Below are 19714 nucleotides of genomic sequence, written 5' to 3'. Positions count from 1 at the left end.
TTTATGTCATTCCAGGACTCGTCAGTAATGTTAGGGACATCGTACAACTGTTTTTGTCATTCTAGGACTGTTCAGTGATTCTAAATGTCTAAAGTGTTGATACCTATGAAGAGACGAAGGAAATTCAGAATAATTCGAAAGAAATGTCAGGATGACAAGGCACAATATCCCCATGATTTGATAAATTGTATAAGTGGATCCCAAAAGAACTTCAAATTCCTGAGTATATTCTGATCTGCCGACATTTCAATGAAATAGAAAGTGACATACAAATTACGGTGAATTTCGGGGACAAAAATCCACCAGCATGTGAATCGCGAGGACAAAAAGCCCACCAGCAGCGTCTATCATCATCTTTCATACTCCAGGGTTTATATAACTTTCTATGCCTGTAACTCGGGAATATGGCATTGTAAAATCGTGATTCCGTCACTGTATCCTTGTAGATATTTTTTTTTAAAAGACTAGTTTGAAGCGTTCATGTACTTCAAACGAAGCCTTAGGTTACCATGCCGTTAAAGTGACTGGATTTTGTAGTTGCTCTTTTGTGATTTTCAAATAAAAGAGCTGATTGTGTGTGATCAATTCTGCCGTGACATATTCCAGCAGTGCAGAGAAGGAAAGTGAACGTAATTGCTGGAGGATCGAAAAAATGTTTACAATTGTACCTCCAACCTCATAGGATTATGCAAAAGACACAAGATATTAACACCATTCACAAGTAAGAGTTAGAAATAGTGGAGCAAAAATGCATTTAAGTGGACCATACAAGCTGTTTCGTCCTTCTAGGGTTCGACAGCTGCGTTTATGTTTTGATTAATTCTTAGGAAGCGATGAGTCAAAATACAAATTGGGAGGTATACTAGCCTAAGCATTATTATAATTTTCGTTACTTTCAAGACATTTGTATTATATTAAAAAAGAACGTCAAGCTTATAACATAACGTTTCAGTAATTTCCAAAATACTAACATCTGCAGTAAATAATGATATGAACTGTTAGAACTTGTTAAAAGTCGTCCCCAAACTTACTGAGGGTTGTCCCGACAGCTATAACTCAAACCATGGTCCTTAACAGCTTGCTGCAGAGCGGGCAGAGTGCCATTTTCACACGTCTCCCTGATAAATCAACAAAGGAAGCATCAGTAATAACACACTCGGATGTTACCGTCCATAAGATACCGCTAGTTTCTATGCTCAAGCTCCCAATGTTATGACATGAAACCTCTTGGGTATATTTAACAGGTATTAGCTTACAATTGCACGTAAACAACTTTGGAACTTTTCGAAATGGTCCTAAATCCTAAACTATCCAAATATTTATATATAATATTTATTTTCATAAGCTGTTCTCGTATTTTCTTTACTATCATAACAAGCTGAAATTTGTAAAAACTTTTTTTCATATTACACTACAGTGAAATAGTAATTCAATTTTAATCGCAAAAAAATAAAAGCAAACAGAAAAAAAAGCAATAAAAAGGTCCCCGGAGTATGTCACGCTTTGCATATTACCTGTATGGCTGGTTAATGGCATGTACAACATAAATATTCATCATTTTCACCTCGTCAGGAGACAGCGACGGCAGTTCAAACTTAGCGAAGTAACTGTGAAGACCAAAGGGTTTATACACTACACAACTGGTCAGATTATTCCGTATGTCAAATGTGTCATAAGTTATATCGAGGATCCATCTAAATATATGCCAGTACCTAGTACCAACGTGTTTTTTGTGTAATCGTTTTTTCTTAAAAAAGATTGTGAATTAACCTACTTATCTGAATGCAAGTGCAGAAGATGATAAATAACGTGACGTGAACTCGAACATAGAGCATCTTCCAAGTAAGGTGAATATTGATACACTACCAAACACTCGCTATATTTTACCTGTCTCTACTGTAAGCAGGTCTCGCTGGATTTGACCCGTCTAGTAAAATCGTCACAGTCCCCTTTGCTTGCGACGCGAACTGTATGAGAGTAATAAGCTGTTATTTCCTATCCAAACCATTGCTCATAGGATTTATAAATTCGATGTCTGTAGTCAATTTAATATTATTGTTTGTCAGTGTGTGTTCATACAATCCCTGGTAGGTATGTTGTAATCGTCCAATCTAGGAACAGAAATGTTTGATGCATGGATTAAGCTGATGTCATATTGTGTGTTATGTGTTTAGTAGGCACGCTGTACTTTGTATACAAATAGTCAAGCTTTACCAGAATTTGTGAAAAGAAAAAAGATATACATGTTTAAGTCTATACAGTTAACGTACAGTAAAACTCGGATAAGTCGAAGTCGACGGGACCAAGCAAAATATTCGACTTATCCGATGGTTCGACTTATCCGTGTTCGTTTCTAAACGGAGACAAAATACCCGAGTATCATCGGCTGTATGCCGAACAAGTGCTTGATAAAAATGTACTTATTTTGGTTGGTCAAATTTTACCGCAGAAGTTAATTAAAACGGATTTGCGCAGTGATAAATAGGGCACCGACAATAATAAACATTGGAGACATTACCGAAACCAAATTTAAGCGAAATTTGCTAAAATAAGGATTACCGCTAAAATATGCACTTTTACAGCATCTTTGATATCATTGGTCAGTGCCTGGCCGGCAGTCAAGGCTTTTCTGTACCTACTGCCCCCATAACATTATCGTTCGCGGCGACCAAGTTTGGAATCTGATCTTTCTTCCCAATGTCTCTCTTAACATTGCTTTTGACCTTCAGTTGAACGTTCGCTGGTGAGGAAGGCTTTTGGTTCTGTCCCCTGACCAAGCCATACCAGAGTCTATAACAATGGTAGTTGCTGCTCCTGTTCAGCGCTCGGCCTTATTTGAGTGGGACAACTGGTTCGCCCATTGTCGGTATAATGTGACTTGGCGGGGAATCTTGGTGGGGTAACGTGGTGGGGTGGGGTGACTTGGTGGGGTGACTTGGTGGGGTGACTTGGTGGGGTGGGGTGGGGTGGGGTGTCTTGGTGGGGTGAATTGGTGGGGTGTCTTGGTGGGGTGGGGTGGGGTGGGGTGGGGTGTCTTGGTGGAGTGGTGTGGGGTGTCTTGGTGGGGTGACTTGGTGGGGTGACTTGGTGGGGTGACTTGGTGGGGTGGGGCGTCAGTTAGGTAACACTATCACAAGGAGACAAACATGAACATTCCGCTACCGCCTAAAAATACATATTGCCACACGCATGTATCATGCTCTCAGGAAGGTCGTCCTTAAATTACCTTAACTGTTGATAGGATGTTTAAGAATACACAACAAAAACGTACTACAAGAATAGGCTATAGGATATATGCCAATTATAGATACCGTCTGTTGCTTAGGATAACAATATGTTTTTCTTCTGACGGGTCACGAGGACCAGGGGAATATTATTTTACAAATATGCAAGTATAATTTGCGATCTACAGGTAAACGACTAATACTAGAATGACTCCAATGATGAACACCCCGGGAGAGGATCGTTGTATTTGGCATTTAGACAGCTGGAAAAGGATTTCTTTTGAAAATTTAAAAAAAAATCATATATATTCAAGGTCAAAAATATATGACAACGACGTTATCAAATAGTAAAGATCAAACTGAAAGAGTGATGCTTGCCCGCACATGTCGGATCACCAATATGCAAACATATCGGTCATTTGGGCGTAATTTTGCCGCTCACCTTTGCTTTTTATAGTACCGAATGCCAACCACAGAGGTGAGCCCAACTATTTTTGCTATGATTCTGTGTCATTGTTATCTGTATATAAAGCAAACAAAGCTCGCAGCATTTATTGTATTTCTGTATTATATATAAAAAAAGAGTGGAGTAAGTTTTTCCTTGCCATGGGACACAGAGCAAAAATAGTAATTCCTTCAACATTCCTTTATGTCAGGGAGTCAGGAAGCATGTAAAACAATTGCGAAATAAGTGATATGTACTTATATTAATTACTCTTGTTGGCCTTGATGGACGCGCGCGAGGAGTCCGAGTGTGGGAGGACACCGGATGAAAGGCAATTGTGTCACCACTGTGTCACCCGAACACCCAGTCACAAAGTCATTGTTTCACCACTGTGTCACCCGAACACCCAGTCACAAAGTCATTGTTCACCACTGTGTCACCCGAACACCCAGTCACAAAGTCATTGTGTCACCACTGTGCCATCCGACCACCCAGTCACAAAGTCATTGTTCTCCTATGACCCTGACTCTAGAATGTTAAACCCCTAAAATGTCAGAGATTTTACGTTTGGTTGGTTTTCAATTTTTGGTCGCTTAAATTCAATTTTGATCCTTAAACATATTTTACAACATCCTATGTGAACATAATAACTAAATTGATAATAATATTAGAATAATTAGAATACGCAGCAAATTTATTTACATAAACTGAAGATGCCATGGCCATTTTTCATATTAACAGAAGCTTGTTTTGTATAAGGTCACATTCACCTGTGAAGATGCCGTTCCCCAAAAGGCTGTACTAGCGGTTTCCGGACAGTCATTATACGAGGGACAGTTCCGGTAATTGACACCAGGTGGAGCTGTCTGTCCACACCATGTCAAGCCATTCATTATATAACCCAGTAGTGTGTCCTCCAACGTGATGAAGCGGTTCCCTGACTCCGCATAGTCATGTGCGACACGATACGTGCCTGACCAAAACATAGCCTAAAGAAAACAGATAATTATTTCATGTTAATTATACTGTCTAAAAATGACAAGCTGAAGAATTCTTTGTATTAAGGCTTCTTACAATTATCCAATAGCATAGCACTCTCTGCGAAAAAGCACCAAGCGAAATTTGAGAGAAATCGGCTATACAGTACAGTGCTCAAAATATTGTACGGAAACCAATTTTCTATCTTTAGCAAAAGTGACCTTGACCTTTAACCTCGAGTCCTGAGAAGCAATTCAATTCAAAGCAGCTGCTGCCTACAAAATATCAAAGAAGAAGTCTTCGAGGATCTGCCTATATGAATTAGAGATTATGTGCTGAAACAGAAATGAGACGAAAGGACAATGAGAGCAATAACATGTACAACATCCTCCCTGATCCAACCAATGTTGTAGGAGGTTGTTTATGGTGTATTTTTTGGCATGACCTGTTTTAGCGCTTCCAGTCAACTCAGCATTACCTATAATACATTTCGGATTAATTTGTATATATGAATAAGAAATAAACAAAATCATAAAATATCCTTGGTCTTTGTCAGTAAAATCGATGATAGATCCACATTAAGTAAATAAAGCAGGAATGTCAACAATTACCTTATCCTCCGGAATTGACGATAATGACATTTCAATGAAACCGCTGTAGTCCTCTGACTTCAATTCGCAGGGTTCTTTTCCAGCAAAAGAGGACACAAACTTCACCCATAACAAGTTACAATCCACCTCCCTGTCACAAACGATATGTACAAATATATGTAACACGTAACACTACAAAAACAGGTAACAGACATTATGTACAGATATAGGTAAACAACATGTTAGAGTACGGAGTCAGGTAACAGACATTATGTACAAATACATGTAAACAACAGGTTAGTGTCAGAGTCAGGTTACAGACATTATGTACAAATATATGTAAACAACAGGTTAGTGTCAGAGTCAGGTTACAGACATTATGTACAAATATATGTAAACAACAGGTTAGAGTACAGAGTCAGGTAACAGACATTATGTACAAATATATGTAAACAACAGGTTAGAGTACGGAGTCAGGTAACAGACATTATGTACAGATATATGTAAACAACAGGTTAGTGTCAGAGTCAGGTAACAGACATTATGTACAAATATATGTAAACAACAGGTTAGAGTACGGAGTCAGGTAACATACATTATGTACAGATATATGTAAACAACAGGTTAGAGTACGGAGTCAGGTAACAGACATTATGTACAAATATATGTAAACAACAGGTTAGTGTCGGAGCCAGGTAACATACATTATGTAAACAACAGGTTAGAGTACGGAGTCAGGTAACAGGCATTATATACAGATATATGTAAACAACAGGTTAGAGTGCGGAGTCAGGTAACAGACATTATGTACAAATATATGTAAACAACAGGTTAGAGTGTGGAGTCAGGTAACAGACATTATGTACAGATATATGTAAACAACAGGTTAGAGTACGGAGTCAGGTATCAGACATTATGTACAGATACATGTAAACAACAGGTTAGAGTACAGAGTCAGGTAACAGACATTATGTACAGATATATGTAAACAACAGGTTAGAGTACGGAGTCAGGTAACAGTCATTATGTACAGATATATGTTAACAGAAACGACACATAGCTTGTTAAACATATATAATACAAGTTTAGATATTTCAGTAATGTAACAGTAACGACACATAGCTTGTTAAACATATATAATACAAGTTTAGATACCTCAGTGGTGTAACAGTAACGACACATAGCTTGTTAAACATATACAATACAAGTTTAGATACCTCAGTGGTGTAACAGTAACGACACATAGCCTGTTAAACATATATAATACAAGTTTATATACCTCAGTGGTGTAACACAGTGACGACACATAGCTTGTTAAACATATACAATATAACAGTAACGACACATAGCTTGTTAAACATATATAATACAAGTTTATATACCTCAGTGGTGTAACAGTAACGACACATAGCTTGTTAAACATATATAATACAAGTTTAGATATTTCAGTGGTGTAACAGTAACGACACATAGCTTGTTAAACATATATAATACAAGTTTAGATATTTCAGTGGTGTAACACAGTGACGACACATAGCTTGTTAAACATATACAATACAAGTTTAGATATTTCAGTGGTGTAACAGCAACGACACATAGCTTGTTAAACATATATAATACAAGTTTAGATATTTCAGTAATGTATCAGTAACGACACATAGCTTGTTAAACATATACAATACAAGTTTAGATATTTCAGTGGTGTAACAGTAACGACACATAGCTTGTTAAACATATATAATACAAGTTTAGATATTTCAGTAATGTATCAGTAACGACACATAGCTTGTTAAACATATACAATACAAGTTTAGATACCTCAGTGGTGTAACAGTAACGACACATAGCTTGTTAAACATATATAATACAAGTTTAGATATTTCAGTGGTGTAACAGTAACGACACATAGCTTGTTAAACATATATAATACAAGTTTAGATATTTTAGTGATGTAACAGTAACGACACATAGCTTGTTAAACATATAATTAATTTTTCTTTGTTTTCATGGTAAATACTCAAATGTGATTGGTCGAAAAATTCTTTTCATTCTTCTATGAAAGAAATTCCGAGAATGGCGCGAAAAATGTGACGTCACAATACGACAATTGAAGTTGCGTATTGATTTGAGAAAAAGAATCACATTTAAAACCAGTAAAATTGTACATAAAACATGTTTTAAATTAGAAAATCATTTTCAAAAATTAATTATAAGCATTGATGTCATTTTTTTAGTTTCATCGGGGTATGAAACAAATTTTGTTTGCAAACTTCTGTAACGCGGATTCATACAGTTTGCAAACAAAATTTGTTTCATACCCCGATGAAACTAAAAAAAATGACATCAATGCTTAAATACAATACAAGTTTAGATATTTCAGTAACGAGACAGACTTATGAACAACACTAAAGGAAGAGCTGACATATCTATAAACATTTTGTTATACCTTACCAGTGACATTTTAAGTACCAGTCTGCCTAGGAATCATAAGTTAAGTTCATTACCAATTAATTACCAGTACAGGATCAATTAAGATCCTCCAGACCGGAATCAAATAAATCAATTGTGACAACAGCTCCATTTCGTGCAATAATACAGGGGATGATTCATGGCATGTCTTAGAACTAGTTTTTGTTAGTTGCTATAGACATGTGAAAATGTGCTTGTTTCCATGGTAACCATGGATTATAGATTTCTATGGTAATTTGTATAGAGATACAACAAAAATTTACGATTATTTAACATGACAATTCATATATTGGTTTAATGAATTTGTCAATTATTTTAATGTTTATTGTTTATGTGAAACACAACATTTTAAACCAAATATTTAACTTAGAAAAATTAACAATATTGTTGCAATTGAAACTGCCTAGAAACACATGTAAAATTACAAAGTTCATTTATGAAAAAAATGAGGTTTTTTTTAATGAGTTTCTCATACGTAACCATATCGATAAACAAAAGCTATTGATATATTTAGAGATGAGACTTATCAAATCATAAGTAGATAAGAAAACCCGCGTGGGATTAAAACAAACACCATTTCTACAGAGCATTACATCAGACAGACGTTCACTATTGCTGTTTAACTTGCTTGGCCGACAGTGTAAATCATGTTTAAATTTTGAATTTTTGCCAATCATAATTACGATTGACATTAAGGCTACATATTTATAGATGTATATATCATAAAAGACATAGTATTTTAAGTACTTTATGGTGATTGTTGCCGTGGTTACTATATAGTTAATGGTACATAAAACAAACAAAAAAAGGATATTTAAAAAGAGTTCAGATTCTTAAAAACAACAACAGACCATTATTGTACGTTTATTGTATTTTAGACAGATGATACTCGTTTATGTATTTTTAGGAAAGGAGTAATATAGGCTGAGCCTGTTGTCCAATCCCCTTTTCAACACCAAATCTTGATGCTATTCTTTGTAAAAAAAAATGCCTTGTTATTATACTTGTTGTGTTGACAATAACATATTTTGAAAGAGAGATACTCGTTTACTAATAACTATGTTTTTTTAGATATGTTTTTGATTTTAATCATGATTAACACATACGACTTATTTTCTATAACATTTAAAAACTACTGACTGAATATAATTGCCTTATAAAATTAAGCATGGTGTTGTTCAATCAATGTATGTTGGTTACATACATACACTTTGACCGGTCATTTGACTACTGTGACCTTGAGCTTCGAAGTTCAATGTCAACAGTTTGCATAACTTTTGTATCTAGTGAGGCATGCTGTAAATGTGCTAATCATCTCGTCTGTAGGTGTCAGAGTAACGGATGAAAAGACATTTACATGTAAAAAATATCTTCGCGACACTATACAAATAAATGTATAAAATTTGTATCGTGATATGACACAAAGTATTTGTTTGAAAAAGATAGCAGGTACATAATGTATTCTCAATATATCTCATAGAGACGCCGATCAAATTCCTCGTCCGAACAATAACGATTAATATTTACATTTCTCGCTTCTTCAGCTAAGTAAACTCTTGACTACGAATAGATTAGCGGATTAATAAGCGCGGGAATCGGTAACGTAATCATGACGTCGCCTCTTTGTGACGTTACTGGAACGGTGCCATTTTGAAAGGACCGATCAACGCAATTTTAGCGTTTTCTCTTGTTACCCGATGTTCTCTGCACAAAAAGCTAACGTTAAGTAAGTATTTTGTCAAAAACTAAACTGAATACATAAATGTATTTCGGAAATTGGCGCATATTTAACTTCCCCAGGAGATACAAGAAATGGCTACTGGTGAAACCAGCAGCCACATTATGTACCAGCGTATCTAACCCAAAGGATATCTTCCTCCTCATCATTACATCGATCCCTGATGTTGCAAATTTTGCATGTATAAATATTTCTTCTGCAAGTTCATTGCGTTTGTTCTGTAGATGAAAGATTAAATTATGAGTTAAACCATAGCCGTGTTGTTATTTGTGTGTAAAAAGGTTCTAACTAACAAAACAGAGCCTTAACTGCTCAACTCCCCTGGCAGCAATGCTAACTTAGGAAGCCACTATATCAGTCCCTAATTGTCCTGTTACCTGTAACAATCAAAAGTAATTACAAGAGAGTGACCGATCGCCATCTGCAGAGGTGTTTGTTTCCTCAACCCCACTGGTGACAGCTAGCCATTCAACCATGGCCTAGACAACAAGAATGGTCAGGTAGTAATTAAATCATTATTAAGACCAACAAAAGAGGATAAAGCAATAGTTGTGTCAGTCATAATTGGTTTACTTCCAAAAACAACCGAAAAAAAATCTGACAGAACAGCAGGAGAGTTCCGAGTGTCTTTGTATACACTATAGTTATTGACTGAACCAGAAATGAGTATTTATTAAACTAAATCCCAACATGGATTTCAGAAAACATATCTCAAAATAAACGCTTAGGATTAAAATTATCAGAGAAATTTAATTTTAAAGGGTTAATGTTGTAATAGAAAAGATATTTCAAACCTTTTTTTTTCCTTTAAAATTGTTAAGTACATTTAGTTGAGTTTTCCTGAATAGACATTTTATCAAAAAAAAAAAAAAAAAAAAAAAAAAAAAAAAAACAATTAAAAAACAGAAAACCCCACATAGCTTGTTAAACATATACAATACAAGTTTAGATATTTCAGTGGTGTAACAGTAACGACACATAGCTTGTTAAACATATATAATACAAGTTTAGATATTTCAGTGGTGAAACAGTACCGACACATAGCTTGTTAAACATATATAATAAAAGTTTAGATACCTCAGTGGTGTAACAGTAACGACACATAGCTTGTTAAACATATATAATACAAGTTTAGATATTTCAGTAATGTATCAGTAACGACACATAGCTTGTTAAACATATACAATACAAGTTTAGATATTTCAGTGGTGTAACAGTAACGACACATAGCTTGTTAAACATATACAATACAAGTTTAGATATTTCAGTGGTGTAACAGCAACGACACATAGCTTGTTAAACATATATAATACAAGTTTAGATATTTCAGTAATGTATCAGTAACGACACATAGCTTGTTAAACATATACAATACAAGTTTAGATATTTCAGTGGTGTAACAGTAACGACACATAGCTTGTTAAACATATATAATACAAGTTTAGATATTTCAGTAATGTATCAGTAACGACACATAGCTTGTTAAACATATACAATACAAGTTTAGATACCTCAGTGGTGTAACAGTAACGACACATAGCTTGTTAAACATATATAATACAAGTTTAGATATTTCAGTGGTGTAACAGTAACGACACATAGCTTGTTAAACATATATAATACAAGTTTAGATATTTTAGTGATGTAACAGTAACGACACATAGCTTGTTAAACATATAATTAATTTTTCTTTGTTTTCATGGTAAATACTCAAATGTGATTGGTCGAAAAATTCTTTTCATTCTTCTATGAAAGAAATTCCGAGAATGGCGCGAAAAATGTGACGTCACAATACGACAATTGAAGTTGCGTATTGATTTGAGAAAAAGAATCACATTTAAAACCAGTAAAATTGTACATAAAACATGTTTTAAATTAGAAAATCATTTTCAAAAACTAATTATAAGCATTGATGTCATTTTTTTTAGTTTCATCGGGGTATGAAACAAATTTTGTTTGCAAACTTCTGTAACGCGGATTCATACAGTTTGCAAACAAAATTTGTTTCATACCCCGATGAAACTAAAAAAAATGACATCAATGCTTAAATACAATACAAGTTTAGATATTTCAGTAATGAGACAGACTTATGAACAACACTAAAGGAAGAGCTGACATATCTATAAACATTTTGTTATACCTTACCAGTGACATTTTAAGTACCAGTCTGCCTAGGAATCATAAGTTAAGTTCATTACCAGTTAATTACCAGTACAGGATCAATTAAGATCCTCCAGACCGGAATCAAATAAATCAATTGTGACAACAGCTCCATTTCGTGCAATAATACAGGGGATGATTCATGGCATGTCTTAGAACTAGTTTTTGTTAGTTGCTATAGACATGTGAAAATGTGCTTGTTTCCATGGTAACCATGGATTATAGATTTCTATGGTAATTTGTATAGAGATACAACAAAAATTTACGATTATTTAACATGACAATTCATACATTGGTTTAATGAATTCGTCAATTATTTTAATGTTTATTGTTTATGTGAAACACAACATTTTAAACCAAATACTTAACTTAGAAAAATTTACAATATTGTTGCAATTTAAACTGCTTAGAAACACGTGCAAAATTACAAAGTTCATTTATGAAAAAAATGAGTTTATTTGAATGAGTTTCTCATAAGTAACCAGATCGATAAACAAAAGCTATTTATATATTTAGAGATGAGACATATCAAATCATAAGTAGATAAGAAAACCCGCGTGTGATTAAAACAAACACCATTTCTACAGAGCCTTACATCAGACAGACGTTCACTATTGCTGTTTAACTTGCATGGCCGACTGTGTAAGTCATATTTAAATTTTGAATTTTCAATCATCTTTGCCAATCATAATTACGATTGACATTATGGCTACATATCTATAAATGTATATATCATAAAAGACATAGTATTTTAAGTACTGTATGGTGATTGCTGCCATGGTTAATACATAGTTAATGGTACATAAAACAAAAAAAGGATATTTAAAAAGAGTTCAGATGCTTAAAAACAACAACAGACCATTATTGTACTTTTATTGTATTTTAGACAGAGGATACTCGTTTATGTATTTTTAGGAAAGGACTAATATAGGCTGAGCCTGTTGTCCAATCCCTTTTTCAACACCAAATCTTGATGGTATTCTTTGTAAAAAATACCTTGTTATTATACTTGTTGTGTTGACAATAAAATATTTTGAAAGAGAGATACTCGTTTACTAATAACTATGTTTTTTTTAGATATGTTTTTGATTTTAATCATGATTAACACATACGACTGTATTTTCTATAACATTTAAAAAATACTGACTGAATATAATTGCCTTATAAAATTAAGCATGGTGCTGTTCAATCAATGTATGTTGGTTACATACATACATTTTGACCGGTCATTTGACTACTGTGACTTTGAGATTCGAAGTTCAAGGTCAATAATTCGCATAACTTTTGTATCTAGTGAGGCATGCTGTAAATGTGCTAATCATCTCGTCTGTAGGTGTCAGAGTATCGGATGAAAAGACATTTACATGTAAAAATATCTTCACGACACTATACAAATAAATCTATATAATTTGTATCGTGATATGACAAAAAAAGTTTGAAAAAGATTGCAGGTACATAATTTATTCTCAATATACCTCATAAAGACGCCGATCAAATTCCTCGTCCGAACAATAACGATAAATATTTACATCTCTCGCTTCTTCAGCTAAGTAAACTCTTGACTACGAATAGATTAGCGGATTAATAAGCGCGGGAATCGGTAACATAATCATGACGTCGCCTCTTTGTGACGTTACTGGAACGGTGCCATTTTGAAAGGACCGTTCAACGCAATTTTAGCGTTTTCTCTTGTTACCCGATGCTCTCTGCACAAAAAGCTAACGTTAAGTAATTATTTTGTCAAACTGAATACATATATGTATTTCGGAAATTGGCGCATATTTAACTTCTCCATGAGATACAAGAAATGGCTGAAGCGTACAGTTCCTAGAGAATATTTGACCACGTCACTACTAAATCTGTGTCAATACACCCTGTGCTTGACAATCATAGTTAACCTGAGACGGAAATTGTGGAATGTGAAGAATATATCAATTAATCAAAAACGTAAACGGTATTTAAAAAATGGTGAGTTGTTTCTTTCAATTTTGTTAACAATACTGGTGTCTTTACGTAGATTCACTGGAACATGATTACCTTAGCAACCACGGCAGCCGTAGTAACCAACGTCGCAACACACACTGACTTTTATTTTCTTCGTACTGTATACAAACGATTTGTTTGATGTAAATATAAGGATTGCATACCTCATTTTGACTGCGTATACGGTAGTATGCCCGCAGTTGACTAATGCGCTAATCATAGGAAATGTTCGTTGCATACTGCGGGCATACTACCGTATACGCAGTCAAAATGATGTACATCCTTAAATGTTAATTAGATATGTTGGTACACTGTACATACACAATCATACATTAAGATTACTTTCCTGTTCGTTACGGCGATATGCACACAATATTCCATTAAGCCATGGATGTGTGATCGCACAACCCACAAAAAATACCGTGTGTACATCGTGCTTATACATCATCCGCACACCGTCCCCGCGCAATCCCCGCGACGTCCCCACACCGTCCCCACACCGGCTCCACACAGTCCCCACACATGCGCATAGATAAGAGAGGAAGGTGTATAACCAGACACATCTGGATTCGTAACACCAGGTTATGTGACCTTGATAATGACTACCGTAATCTCATACCATAATTATCCCCGGAGAATTTATAATTGGTCGGATTGACAATAATTAATATGGAAGATTCTGTTACGTCAAAGAGAGGATCCACATGAATATGCCATCGAAATGATAAACAGGCTGCATACAGTCGTGTATTAACACATTAATGAGAATATCTAATTGGTCTTATGTAATTATAAATCTATTTATATGCAGGTTTTGATATCTATACAGACATGATGGCGCATAATAGAATCACGGCATGCTGTATGGACGGGTCTTGCATGTATAAATATACATCGTTTTCGATCTTTCGCCCCTCTAACCATCGTCTTTTCTCAGCAACAAAAATATGTTTGTTTGTTTGCTGGGTTTACTGATCCGTGGACAACCAGGGTCATTTTGAGACTGGGTCTCCCTGTAGTAGTTGGTGACTTCCTCAATGAACGACATACGAGAGGCCCGTCGCATGCCATCAAGAGTAATTAGAGTACAGATTCCTGTCCATGAACACAACCACGACAGTATAGATTGGCCCATTTCTCAGCTTCCGAGAAACATAAACCGACACGGGTATTGAGAGTCGAACAACGTTCCTCGAATCTTCACCTGAGGTGACGTGCCCGGCGCTTTAACCGACTGAGCTATCGCGGCGCCCTACTAAAGATAACGAAAACAAAAAGTCAAATTTCACGCCCCTCTTATAGTCGTTCTGTCCATGCGGAAGGATAATCTTCGTGTTGTTGCTCAGCAACGGCAGAGCCAACAGTACCGATATTATACATCACGAAGCGACGGAAAGACAATATCGACATGCGGACGAAATCATAATTCTCACTTAAAGTATTAACAAGAGGGTAAACATGAACAAGATAAAGTTTGGCATGTAGACCATCGAAAAAGTACAAGGAGAATAATACCAGGAGTTACGGGTAATAAGCGTCTTCTGATTTACTTACTACGCCAGCCATTCAAATCTAGGTCACGGCGACACCAGCCATACAAATCTAGGTCACGGCGACACCCGCCATACAAATCTAGGCCACATCTAAAGAGAGTATTACGTGTAGAAATATGAACAACGGAACTACTAGGCATACCAACAAGCATTGAACATGTCTGATTTCATACCGTGAGTGGGAAATATCATGACCTAGATTATGAACCTGCATCACTCCAAAATCTCTGCTGTTAGCTTCCCGCCATCTGAGATATGTGGAACAAGCCTTTGAGACATGACGACATCATGAGTAAGCAAGGAAAGGGCGTTACTATCCAGAAATGGAAAATTAACAAAAATTAACAAATTGAAATCATCACGTTCGATTACCAATATAGTTTTGTTATCAAGGACAGCACGTTGTGAATATATCTATGTTAAATTCAATGATTTTGCAAAAACCAGTCGATTTAAGAGAGGAGGCCACAGTTTGTTCCCATACGTATGCCGATGGCCTGTTGGAAGATATTGTCATCATCAAACTGTACAATGATGTTGTCGACAAGAAATACAATCATTTCATCATGGCCTCACTCAAATGTTTTTAGAAAACTTTACAATCAGGTATTTTCGTCGTTCGCCTTTCTTTGAAAAGATTCATATCTAACAAGAGAAATAGAGGCGTTCCTTAGGGAATATTGTGTTAAGGGTGTGAAAGTCAAATATTTTGATAGAGTATTTAAAAAGCTCTGTGGAGGTTCTTCAAACTCCACGATACATTATCGGGGCCGATAAGGGACATAAAGATAGGATATCAAAGAATATCGTCTTCAGCTGGTCCAAAGGACAGGTAAGCTTATACCTGAAACTTTTCAGTAAGTTGTTACTAGACAAGATCGAACCAGTACGCCCTATGGGAGCGTGGCAGGGACGGGCACAAGTGAAATAGAGGTAGATCTTTAAAATAAGAATATATTAGTAAAACACAAGAAATAAAAACACTCTTCTGTGCGGACAAAGGAATTTGTTCGAATTTAGCCATGAACATTATTGGGGGAATAAGACTGAAAATTGTATAGTCAAGATCACTTAGGGACAGGTTTTACACTGTCTACAATCTATATTTACTATTTAGCACACTCTACCGTCACATAACATGTAGAAAAAAAAACATCATTTAAACAACAGCAATTCCAAAAATAAGAATAATTTAGTAAAAGTATGTAATCAAGCATTAAATTGAAGTAAATTTCATTTAATGACGTTTGAAATTTAGAAAATGATGTAGGTAAACATGTTACACGCCAATCTATCGGTATGTGCAATGATTAGTGACACGTGACAAGTACAGGATGTCTAGTTCAGGAAAGTCTGATACACATGTATCTATGATACTCGTTTATTAACGTACGTTTGTGGGTATGGTTTGAGAAGCTCCTGGTACGCCAGACACCGTCCGATGAAAATGTTTTGTATTCCGGGTGTTGTTCCTAACGTAATCACACTGGATGCCAAAGAGCTCAGGCACAGAAGACAGGCTATCGGTATATTAAAGTCCATGTTTTTCACACTGAAATAACCATTGACCTGACGTCTACTTATTCGGCTGTGTGAATTACCAGGTAACCCCAGTGAAGTTTACCCCTTTATCTACATGATAAACGCGTCACAGATCCTGATTGATTGATGGAGCTAAACCGGGTCATGTGTACGCGTACGATGTCTACACATGTATATTATTATGGAACTCGCACAATAAATCATAGCCAATCAACAAGTGTTTTACTTATTGTAGTTCCTATGTAAAATGACTTCCGGTTAATTACTGAGCCACAAAAGAATTTTAATAAGGACATGACGACAGATTATTGAATAAACCGGTTTTTAGCTTTTGAAAAATGTGTATTTTTGATGCCTGTTAAGTTTTAATACTCTGTAGCTTGTTAAGTGGTAATCATGCTATTTAAAAAGGCAGACTGTATATAAAAACGTATTAGAAGTAAGCACTATTAAGATATATCAATTAAAAAAACACCAATAAATTATTATCCGAACATTTATACAATGGGCAGCAGATGAAAACCTATTGATGAAAAAAAACGTACTGTTTATATGTACGGGATTCTTATACGTCAAGAAGATTTACAATTGTTACTGTGGTCCACTAAATGAGTGTCGTGTGAGGAATGAGTGTCATGTGAGGAATGAGTGTCGTGTGAGGAATGAGTGACGTGTGAGGTATGAGTGACGTGTGAGGTATGAGTGACGTGTGAGGTATGGGTGACCTGTGAGGTTTTTGGTTTGTTTGTTTTTGTTTAACGTCCTATTAACAGCCAGGGTCATTTAAGGACGTGCCAGGTTTTGGAGGTGGAAGAAAGCCGGAGTACCCGGAGAAAAACTACCGGCCTACGGTCAATACCTGGCAACTGCCCCACGTAGGTTTCGAACTCGCAACCCAGTGGTGGAGGGCTAGTGTTAAAGTGTCGGTACACCTTAACCACTCGGTCACCGCGGCCCCACCTGTGAGGTATGAGTGTGATGTGAGGTATGAGTGTCCTGTGAGGTATGAGTGTCCTGTGAGGTATGAGTGACCTGTGAGGTATGAGTGTCATGTGAGGTATGAGTGACCTGTGAGGTATGAGTGACAGACATGTGAGGTATGAGTGACATGTGAGGTATGAGTGATCTGTGAGGTATGAGTGTCCTGTGAGGTATGAGTGACCTGTGAGGTATGAGTGTCCTGTGAGGTATGAGTGTCCTGTGAGGTATGAGTGACCTGTGAGGTATGAGTGACCTGTGAGCTATGAGTGATCTGTGAGGTATGAGTGACCTGTGAGGTATGAGTGACCTATGAGGTATGAGTGACCTGTGAGGTATGAGTGACCTGTGAGGTATGAGTGACCTGTGAGGTATGAGTGTCCTGTGAGGTATGAGTGATCTGTGAGGTATGAGTGACCTGTGAGGTATGAGTGACCTGTGAGCTATGAGTGACAGACATGTGAGGTATGGGTGTCATGTGAGGTATGAGTGTCATGTGAGGTATGAGTGTCATGTGAGGTATGAGTGTCCTGTGAGGTATGAGTGACCTGTGAGGTATGAGTGATCTGTGAGGTATGAGTGTCCTGTGAGGTATGAGTGACCTGTGAGGTATGAGTGTCCTGTGAGGTATGAGTGTCATGTGAGGTATGAGTGACCTGTGAGGTATGAGTGTCCTGTGAGGTATGAGTGTCTGTGAGGTATGAGTGACCTGTGAGGTATGGGTGTCATGTGAGGTATGAGTGTCATGTGAGGTATGAGTGTCCTGTGAGGTATGAGTGACCTGTGAGGTATGAGTGATCTGTGAGGTATGAGTGTCCTGTGAGGTATGAGTGTCATGTGAGGTATGAGTGTCCTGTGAGGTATGAGTGACCTGTGAGGTATGAGTGTCATGTGAGGTATGAGTGACCTGTGAGGTATGAGTGTCCTGTGAGGTATGAGTGTCTGTGAGGTATGAGTGACCTGTGAGGTATGGGTGTCATGTGAGGTATGAGTGTCATGTGAGGTATGAGTGTCCTGTGAGGTATGAGTGACCTGTGAGGTATGAGTGATCTGTGAGGTATGAGTGTCCTGTGAGGTATGAGTGTCATGTGAGGTATGAGTGTCCTGTGAGGTATGAGTGACCTGTGAGGTATGAGTGACCTGTGAGGTATGAGTGTCCTGTGAGGTATGAGTGACCTGTGAGGTATGAGTGACCTGTGAGGTATGAGTGACAGACATGTGAGGTATGAGTGTCCTGTGAGGTATGAGTGTCCTGTGAGGTATGAGTGTCCAGTGAGGTATGAGTGACCTGTGAGGTATGAGTGACAGACATGTGAGGTATGAGTGTCCTGTGAGGTATGAGTGTCCTGTGAGGTATGAGTGCCCTGTGAGGTATGAGTGTCATGTGAGGTATGAGTGACCTGTGAGGTATGAGTGACCTGTGAGGTATGAGTGTCATGTGAGCTATGAGTGTCATGTGAGGTATGAGTGACCTGTGAGGTATGAGTGACCTATGAGGTATGAGTGACCTGTGAGGTATGAGTGACCTATGAGGTATGAGTGACCTGTGAGGTATGAGTGACCTGTGAGGTATGAGTGACCTGTGAGGTATGAGTGTTCTGTGAGGTATGAGTGTTCTGTGAGGTATGAGTGTCCTGTGAGGTATGAGTGATCTGTGAGGTATGAGTGTCCTGTGAGGTATGAGTGACCTGTGAGGTATGAGTGTTCTGTGAGGTATGAGTGTCCTGTTAGGTATGAGTGACCTGTGAGCTATGAGTGTCCTGTGAGGTATGAGTGTCCTGTGATGTATGAGTGTCCTGTGAGATATGAGTGTACTGTGAGGTATGAGTGACGTGTGAGGTATGAGTGTCCTGTGAGGTATGAGTGACCTGTGAGGTATGAGTGTCCTGTGAGGTATGAGTGACGTGTGAGGTATGAGTATTCTGTGAGGTATGAGTGACCTGTGAGGTATGAGTGACGTGTGAGGTATGAGTGTCTGTGAGGTATGAGTGTCCTGTGAGGTATGAGTGACCTGTGAGGTATGAGTGACCTATGAGGTATGAGTGTCTGTGAGG

The 19714-nt window shown here is 37.0% G+C and overlaps 1 protein-coding gene across 1 annotated transcript; it reads right to left on the bottom strand.

The window, feature by feature from the left end:
* Positions 1–1027: 1027 nt before the first annotated feature.
* On the bottom strand, positions 1028–16754 carry LOC117342638 (ADP-ribosyl cyclase/cyclic ADP-ribose hydrolase-like). Its single transcript, XM_033904834.1, has 6 exons — positions 16534–16754; positions 5259–5388; positions 4440–4658; positions 1888–1967; positions 1515–1607; positions 1028–1118 (listed from the first exon to the last, which is right to left on the bottom strand). Exons 1-6 carry the CDS (start codon positions 16680–16682, stop codon positions 1028–1030), a joined length of 762 nt encoding a protein of 253 aa, XP_033760725.1. The 5' UTR covers positions 16683–16754.
* Positions 16755–19714: the final 2960 nt, after the last annotated feature.

Source organism: Pecten maximus, chromosome 14 (genome assembly GCF_902652985.1).
Source record: "Pecten maximus chromosome 14, xPecMax1.1, whole genome shotgun sequence".
Lineage (NCBI taxonomy): Eukaryota > Metazoa > Mollusca > Bivalvia > Pectinida > Pectinidae > Pecten > Pecten maximus.
Note: the sequence above shows the minus strand (reverse complement) of the source record. Positions and strands in the feature narration are given on the sequence as shown.